At 32.5% G+C, this 9,198-nt stretch overlaps 1 protein-coding gene across 2 annotated transcripts; it reads right to left on the minus strand.

The window, feature by feature from the left end:
* Nucleotides 1–302: 302 nt before the first annotated feature.
* Nucleotides 303–4,146, minus strand: LOC109789931 (LIM domain protein). 2 transcript variants are annotated; one of them, XM_020348988.3, is made up of 4 exons: nt 1,873–4,146; nt 1,559–1,750; nt 979–1,126; nt 303–915 (listed from the first exon to the last, which is right to left on the minus strand). In XM_020348988.3, exons 1-4 carry the CDS (start codon nt 4,032–4,034, stop codon nt 550–552), a joined length of 2,868 nt encoding a protein of 955 aa, XP_020204577.2. In that variant the 5' UTR covers nt 4,035–4,146; the 3' UTR covers nt 303–549. The 2 variants fall into 2 exon arrangements, with proteins under 2 accessions (XP_020204577.2, XP_020204576.2); XM_020348987.3 differs by having other exon boundaries at nt 303–1,126.
* Between the last annotated feature and the right edge of the window lie 5,052 nt (nt 4,147–9,198).

A 9,198-nucleotide genomic window follows, 5' to 3' on the forward strand; every position in this document is an offset into this window, starting at 1 on the left:
ATAAAATTTAAATTGACTCCAGACTTTCAAAGACATGTAAAAAATTCTAAATAAATTGAATGGAGTAAAGAGCATCCAGCAGATGCAGAATACAATGTAAATCTTATGATTTATGATTCACTTATATAGGACAGAAATGATAGGCATCCACAAAGAACAAACAACTGTTTTACTGTATTTCATTGCAAGGATCAAAGAACTGTTTTTAACATGCTTACCTTAGAAAGTATGCATCCCAATGGAAAGGAGTCATAACAGGTCATGAATACACAAAAAAGCTCAGAAGCTGTAAAGATAAAGACTTGACAATCGAATAAATAAATTGTTTATTGGTTGAGCTAATGAGTAATGTAAGTAAAAAATCATAATGTAGCACATCACTTGATCATGTTAGTGAACAAGTATCGAGAACACTGGTAAAGCAAATTTAACTCCAAATCCAGTCATTTACATTCCATCATTTGTGGTTAAACACCTATCAAGAGTTATTCTACTCTGCGAGTTTGCATATACAATTTCACTATGGATGTTAAGCATGGTTTACTCACATCAAAGATCATCCTTGAACAATGCCTTGGAAACTGAGCCACTTCGTTGACTCCCATCAGCCAGGCCATTGTTATTATCTTCTGAACCCCTTATCCTTGGGCTTGAATGCTTATTTCCTGTCATTGGGGTCTCACAAACAGTGCCATAACTTGCCCTTTCTCGCCCCTTCCTTTTAGGCACCCTTTGAAGTGGATCTATCTTGGACTTCATACCCATCTGTTTTGGGGCCCAAACTCTTCGCAAAACAGGCTTCCAACTTCTACAAGAAGAAAATCTCCGTGCTCTCTCTCTCCTTTCCTTAGCTTCAATTAGTCTTTTATCATGTTCACCATTTACAATCCTTTGGAATCTTCCACTGCCATCCTTCTGCAACTGAACAGGCTCAATTTCTGCAGAAATAGGTTGGTTACTGACATCATTTTCACCTACCTCATCTCTGTATGCCCTTTTGTTCAATGATTTGTTGCTGTCCTCACTGTTGAGTAAACTATTTGGGGCCTCATCCTCATCAGCAAACAACAGCAGGTCCATTTTGTTGTAGATTTTCTGAACCATGTCTTCAAGTGTGAGAGAATACCTGAATTTTAGGGATTTCACTATCATAAGTCAACAAGCTTTATCTATTTCATGCAATGCAAACTTAATTCCATTGTTTCCATGAAATAAGATAAACAAATGATGAGAAACTCAACATTTTTTCCTTGTTTCTGGTTTGGAGTTTGGACAAATAAAAGTAGGGACAAAATGAAAGGTATTTTACAATAACTCCGAAAAGTAGTTATTTTCATATGAAAGTAATGTTTTAGGGAAATCATTTTCAACCCCATCTCTGGTACATAGCAAATTGGCAAGCAAGCATAAAAATACTATATATTAGTACAATTGCAATAAATGAAAATAAATTGAGTTATTGTTCACACACTAAATACTAAATAGAAGCTACTAATTCCCAAAAACACTCCATAATTTGTGCTAAAACATATATCAGCTATGGTGTATAAACTTGCACCTGTTTTTGATGATCTTTGTCACATAATTTTCAAGAGTCCAATCACCAAAGAATCCCATTCCCATGTGACATTGAATGTTCTCTAGAAGCAGGCATATTTGTTTTACAAACTTCCGTTTGCAGGAATCCTCAACTCCACTTCCAACCTCTGATTGTAAAATCTCCATCCGAAATAAAATCTGCAGTTCATATCTATTGCTCACTAAGGAAAAACCAAAAACATGGAACATAAGATCCCATAATTACAGCTGATTAGAACTAAACCAAATAACACATCACATGCAAAAATTAAGGGAAACTCTATCAAAGGATACTCTTTAACTACAAGTTCTGTAACAGGTGTAACAGGTTCCGAATCAAATGCTTGAGACTGAGAGAATGGATTTTGGCTTTTATGCTTTGCTGCTATCTCCTTGGGCTCCCTTAATAAAAGTTTTATCAGCTCAGACGCAATCATGCTACCACAGGCTTTATGATCTTTTGAAGGAGACTTACTCTGAGAAATAGTTTCCCTATCAATCTTCTGACATAGCCAGTATATAGATGAATTAACAAGTCGCACTGCCAAGGCCCCCATGTCTAGACTTTCAGATTCAATTCCACGATTGATCCTGTCAGCAAGATTGCTGAAAAATGTTTCAGATGTTTCTGACCTAAAGTCTAGGTCAGCATCCTCCTGCATTCTTGATTCCTCCGGTTCAAGATTAACTTCAGCGGAGGCAAATGAGGAGATTGGTTGTTCACCATTTTGAGGTAAGTCATTCAATCTACTCTTAGCCTCTCCGGCAACTAGTGGATCTGGCTTGGGTTTTTCTAACAAAGTTAGATCTGAAAAGCCAGATTTTTTCATCTGTTTCATCCAGCATTTCAAAAACTTCAACTTTTTAGACTTGTTACCTTCCATGGTATAATAAACATCAAGCAAATCTGTGTCAAATTGATCATACACCAACTTACAGAACGAGCTCCACGTGAGGTCCCGAAGTGTATTCAAATTAATTTTCTTTCGCTGATGAACCCCAACCACCACAGCACTCTTCTTAACTTGAGAATCCAACAAATCTCCATTCTCGTTATGTTTGCCATCAGATTTGCAAGTTTCATCATCCACCATCCTAATATATTGTCCTACATTCGCTTCACCAAAATTTGGATCTCCTAACACAGAAAAGAGAGCAGCAAACACAGTAAAAGGCCTCAGAATACCCAAACATGATCCACCTTTGGCATTGGTAACAGACACCAACGCCCAACAACCTTCCCTATAGAGAAAACTCAACAGCATCTCCCAAACCGGCACCAATTTCCGCTGCCACTGACAACCAAACTCACTTGCAACAAGCTCAAGAACCCTATCAGCAAAACAACCATCCAAATCACCCTTCTCTTTCTTCTTCAATCCCCCGAAACACTTCCGCACCATAATTGAATCACACAACCACTCCTCTAACTCCACAAACCCATCACACCTCCTCACAACCTTAACCTCCAACTTCACACCTCCCTCCAAACACATCTTCCAAAACCCTTCCCTCCTTTCACAACCTCGCAAATTCGCCAACTCCGAATTAACCTTCAAATCAACAAACTCAAGATCACAACAGTTGTACTCAATTGGACTCCCACTCACATCCAAGATCCGAAGACTCAACTGCCCGCCAACATTAAAACCTCTAGAAGAACAGCAAAGTGAGCTCAAAGAAACCCCAATTTTGGGATAAACAAGGCCAAACGGAACAACAGCCGAACCAAACAGCACCGAATCCAACGAGCAAAACCCCCACCCAAGTCTCCCAACCCCAGTCTCAAACAAACAACGCAATTCCCTCCCTTCATTATTCTCATTACTCTCAATTCCACCCTCAATCTCACCATCAATACTAATCCAACTACAATGAATTCCCCTGGAGCGAAACGCACGACTCACACTACCGAAAAACAAAGAGAATTTTAAATAGAGAGAAGCTGGGTTGGCGATTAGGTTAGCGTCCGTGTTGAAAAAGGACGAAAGGGAAGTGAAAGATGTGAAAGAGGGGGAAAAGAGGAGAACCAGGTTAGGGGGAATAGCGCGAGGTGTGTGGGAGGTGTGGTCGTGGTGTTCCCAGGAGTGGTCATGGAGGATTTGGGAGAGATTTTCAGCAAGGTGAGAGGCGTCGGGGGTGGAGAAAGGGTGGAAAGAGGGGAGAGAGGAGAGGGTGTGGGAGAGGTGTACAAGAGTGGAGGAAGGGTGGTCAAAGGAAAGAGAGGGATTAGAGAGGTAGGGTTGGAGTTTAGAGAAAGAGAGGAGGGGAGAGAGTGAAGAGAAGAAAAGTTTGAAGGCAAATAGAGAAGAGGAAAGTGGAGGGAAAGAAAGGAGGGTTTGGAAGAAGGAAATAAGGCGCTGGGTGTAGCAAGGGTGGTGGTGGAGTGGAGCCACATCGATGAGGAGAACAATACGGTGGGTGTGGCAGTAGCGTGTAACTGGATCTGACTCCATTGCTGAGCGTGTGTGAAGTGTGAAGTGGGAAGAACCGGAGTGAGTGAGGGAAAAGGGAAAGAAAACAATGAAGTAGAAGAGAGATGAAAGAGAAAACGGTAGCGTTTTGGAGGGAAAACAAGTGTTTCAACTTTAAATCCAGAAGAAAGAAAACAAGTATCATCTGTTTGACTCTGAGGCTGAGCTGATAGGGTTTTTGATGTAGATAAACAATATGATTAAAATTTTAATTATTGGAAATTTATATATTTTAATCTTCATAAACTTTAAAATGTTTTAAAATAATTATATTGTAATTAATATTTTAACCATGAATGTTTATCTATATAATTAAAAATTATAGTAAATAAATATTTAATATTTAAATTATATTATAATTAATATTCTTAACAAAAGCATGTTTTGAATAAAAAATTATATTTTAAATTAATGATAAAAAAATATTATAATATAAGATTATTTTTAATGATTTGTGACTTTTAAAAATATTAAAAATATATTAAAAAATGTAAAATTGATAAAAGAAATTAAAAAAAATCTTTAAAAATACTCTTATAAAAGAAAATCATATAAAAGAATTTTCCACAAAATACAAATACACTTCTATATTCTTCCACGTCGTATGGATAGTATTAGGGCACACGTCGAACCTTTCTCAAATGAATTTCTTTAACTTTTCAGAATTTGGCTGTGGAAGTTATTAATATCCTTTAAAATTTGTCTCAGTTTGAGTTTAATTTGTTTGTACGATGAAATTTTGTTAAATTTGACTTGTTTAATGTCTATGTGTAGTTGTTGGGCATACTCTGTTTATACTATACCAAATTACCAATAATATAATCAGTGTAAATTAAATGATAAATGTATAAATTAACTATTTGTTGTTGATTTAATTCTTAAACATATGTTAATGTTAACATTTAAATAAAAAAATTTATTAAATTTTTGAGTTAATGTGATTCTTGATATATATATATTTTTAAATACTTTTTTAATATTTTCCTCATTTCAAAGATTTTAGTGTCTTCAAATTTTTGGAAAGTAAAGTGATTGTTTAATGAAATAAAAAAGTTAAAGTTTATAATATATAAATGTGCACGCATATACGTGCAAATGTATTATAATTTAGAATCTTACATTTATTTCTTATCTTTTAATTGTACTTTGGATTATTTGATTTCTTTTACCAATTAATTATTATTATTTCAGACCTTAATTATAATTTATAAGTTAGATTTTTTTATCTTAATTATAAGTGATGATTATTAATTTTTGAAATTACTCATGATTAAAAACATTTTATACTCTATATATTGTTGATTATATTTCTAATTAATTTATTTATAATTAATATTAAATATAACAATCATTTAAAGTAAAGAGTCTATTATCTAATTAATATATATATATATATATATATATATATATGAAGAATTTATAGTATAATTAATTAAAAATAATTATATTAACCAGTTTTATTGATTTTGATGAAGTAAAATCAAGTGATTATAATTAAGATAGGGGTAATATTATTTTTAATACAACACATAAATTTTGGTAAAAAAAAAATTATACTACTTGATGTGGAGAAAGTCAACTATGACTTTTTAGACCAAAGAAATTGTTTTATTATTGTGGAAGAAAATATGTACAAAGTTTTGATGATGTCAAAGCATTAAAGGTCAAGTTAAAGCAAGCTGATCAAGAAGTAAGATCTCAAGTAATAACTAGATAAGTCTTGACTGCTTAGCTTAGTATGTAAAATGAACTTTTAGAATTTGCAAATTTCACTTGGCCATTAAAATAAGGATTTCAAGAAAACCTAAACTTAATCTTTTTGAATATAAGAATAAGTGGTTTAAAAAGAAAGCAAAAGAGTATTCAAAAGATTAAACAAAAATATTCTTAACTGGAAAATAAAAGCTTTCTATATCTTAAGTTTTCATAAAGCTAATTTTAGTATTATCAGCCTGGTAATCGATTACCAGGGCATGTAATCGATTACCAGAGGATGGAAACTTCTGTGTTCAAAATTGAAATGTTAAATGGTCTCTGGTAATCGATTATCAGTGTAACACCCCATTTTTCTATTTCAATTTTATTTTTTAGGGTATTTTGGTAATTTTATAAAGGTGATAGGGGTGATTTAGTAGCTTGGAACGGGCTGTTCCGGAATTGGAACGGGCCGTTCCAAACTATCAAAAAGCATGTGATTTAGTAGCTCGGAACGGGCCGTTCCGGAATTGGAACGGGCCGTTCCAAACTACCAAGTTGTGTGTGAGTTAATAGCCCAAAACGGGCCGTTCTCAAGATGGAACGGGCCGTTCCGGACTATTAAATATGCCATTAACCCTAATTAGGAACGGGCTTGGAACGGGGCGTGACCGTTGTGGGTAATTAATGCACACCAGAACGGGCCGTTCTGGTTTTGGAACGGGACGTTTCGGCGTAAAAAGCCTATAAATAGAGTTGTTTGCCACTCCAAAAAAAAAACACACCTCTCATTCGGATTCTGAATTCTTTTCTTCTGCTCTCTCTCTTCTTTCCTCTACTTTCTGCTTCAGACCGAGGGGAACCCAGCGAGGGAGATCAACTAGATCTAATCTAGATTCAGCTTCTTCATATCCAGGTACGGGGGAAAAAGGGATTATTTATATGTGAAGTTACATGAGGGAATTGGGTAGAAGAAGAGCCCTTAGGATTATGAGTAATTTTATAATTATTTCTGTTTGAAAAATTATTGGCATTATTAGATTCTGTATGTGTTGAGGATTAGAAATATATATTTAATTGGCTAAAACACTAATTTGGTCCATTATAATAATTGTTTGTTTCAATTTAGTCCCACTTTTATTTTTTGTTTCAATTTAGTCCCAAACTAATTAATTAGTTTCAATTTGGTCCCTTAAAAATTAATTGGTTTTAATTTGGGACTTCCGTCCAAATTATTTAAACGGAGTTAACTTTTGCCCACGTGGATGCCACGTAGATGCATACGTGGATACCACGTGGATGCCATGTGGATGCCACGTGGATGACAATTTTTTTTAAATACCTGGACCCAGAACGGCCCGTTCTGAAACCGGAACGGGCCGTTCTGGTTTCTTTTTTGGTGTATTAATTTTGCATTCAGAACGGCTCGTTCCAAATGCAAAATTAACACACAAAAAGTGATACCAGAACGGCCCGTTCCGGTTTCAGAACGGGACGTTCCGGTTTTAACTTTTTTTTTTAAATATAAAATATTAATAATTTTACAAAATATATATTATTAATTATATTTTAATTATGTTGTTATATCTAATAAAATAAATATTTTAATAAAAATAAGTAATTTTAAAATTTTTACCATAAAAAAATATTTTTCAAAATTATTATATTTTTTAATAAAATTAATAAAGAATATCATAACAATACGATTTTAGTTTCTTCCATTAAAAATTAATAATTTTAATATATATATATATATATATATATATATATATATATTGCGGAAAAATATAATGTATATTTCTCTGATTTGGGAAAAATACAAAAGTGGTATAAATAGAATACAAGGGAATAAATCTGCACACTAATCTATCCCTAAAAATCTGGGAAATAATTCTCCCTATAAATGTTGTATCTAAATAATTAAAGGATGGGAAATAAAATTGATCTTATTAACATTAAATCTTTACAAATCAGAATTGAATATTCTGATTGATATATGCTGATTTCCAACAGATTCTGATTGATATGTGCTGATATCCAACATATATATATAATGTTTTAAAATTAAACAATTATTTATCTATTCAAATTAACATATGTTATAATTTTTGATATTATATCAATAATATTATTAATATATTTATAGATAAACTAATATACTTTTACAAAAATATAAGTATATTAATTAGAAATATATATTTGATCTTATATATTTATATTTTTGTAAAAATATATTAATATATATTAATATATATATTTATCAAATTATTAGTTTATTTATAAATATAGGAAAAATATTATTGATATTAATTTATTAATAATATTAAAATATTAATAATATATAAATTTTATTTATTTAATAATAATAAATATATATCATTTGATACATTACAAAAAATTATAATATATGTTAATTTAAATAAGCAAACAATTATATAGTTTTAAAACATTATATATATATATATATTAAAATTTTAAAATTATTATATTTTTAATAAGAAAGACTAAAATTGCACAATCATGATATTTGAGAGATTAAAATTATTCAATTAAAAATGGTAAGACTAAAATTACACAACTATAATCTTTTAAAGACTGAAATTACTCAATTAAAACCTTAGGGATCAAAATTGCATAATTATCAAAAATACAATGAAGGCACTATTCTCAGTTTTGGAACGGCCCATTCTGAATCCAGAACGGGTCGTTCTGAAACCAGAACGGCCGTTCTGGTTGCACTTTTGGTGTGTTAATTTTGCACCTGGAACGGGCCGTTCCGGATGCAAAACTAAAACACCAAAAGTGCAACCAGAACGGCCCGTTCCGATTTCAGAACGGGCCATTCTGGGTCCAAGTGTTTTAAAAAAAATTGGCATCCATGTGGCATCCACGTATGCATCTACGTGGCATCCACGTGGCTAAAAGTTAACTCCGTTTAAATAATTTAGACGGAAGTCCCACATTGAAACCAATTAATTAATTTGGGACTAAATTGAAACCAATTAATTAGTTTGGGACCAAATTGAAATCAAAAATTAAAATGGGACTAAATTGAAACAAACAATTAATATAAGGGACCAAATTAGTGTTTTAGCCTATTTAATTTGTAAGAATGATGATCTGAGAGGGAGAACGAAACTGTAGAAAAGTGTCTGTGAGTTAGGTTTTGAAAGAATTGGGGTTTTTATTGTTTATGTTAAAGTTATATGAAATTAATAATTCCATTGTTTATAATATTAATTTATGAATGTTATTATTGTATTGATTGATAAGAATGAATGATCTTGATGTGAATTACTTGAGGGGTGTGTAAACCCTTATTTTGTTAGACTTATCTATTGTGCATGTAATATGGAATTGAGATGAAATGAGATGTTGTGTGGATATGATTATGATTGTGATTGTGGTACCTCACACTAATGACCAGGGATGAGACGAACCTTGAGTAATG

This window comes from Cajanus cajan, chromosome 8, assembly GCF_000230855.2.
Source record: "Cajanus cajan strain Asha chromosome 8, NIPB_CcT2T_4, whole genome shotgun sequence".
NCBI lineage: Eukaryota > Viridiplantae > Streptophyta > Magnoliopsida > Fabales > Fabaceae > Cajanus > Cajanus cajan.

What these genes read in the sequence shown, in the direction of transcription:
- LOC109789931 (XM_020348987.3), bottom strand. Translation starts at nt 4,034, where the DNA reads ATGGAGTCAGATCCAGTTACACGCTACTGCCACACCCACCGTATTGTT. An exon ending in ACAGAACTTGTAGTTAAAGA is followed by an intron (nt 1,751 to 1,872) that starts GTATCCTTTGAT and finishes AGTGAGCAATAG; the next exon opens with ATATGAACTGCAGATTTTAT. An exon ending in ACAAAGATCATCAAAAACAG is followed by an intron (nt 1,127 to 1,558) that starts GTGCAAGTTTAT and finishes CCTAAAATTCAG; the next exon opens with GTATTCTCTCACACTTGAAG.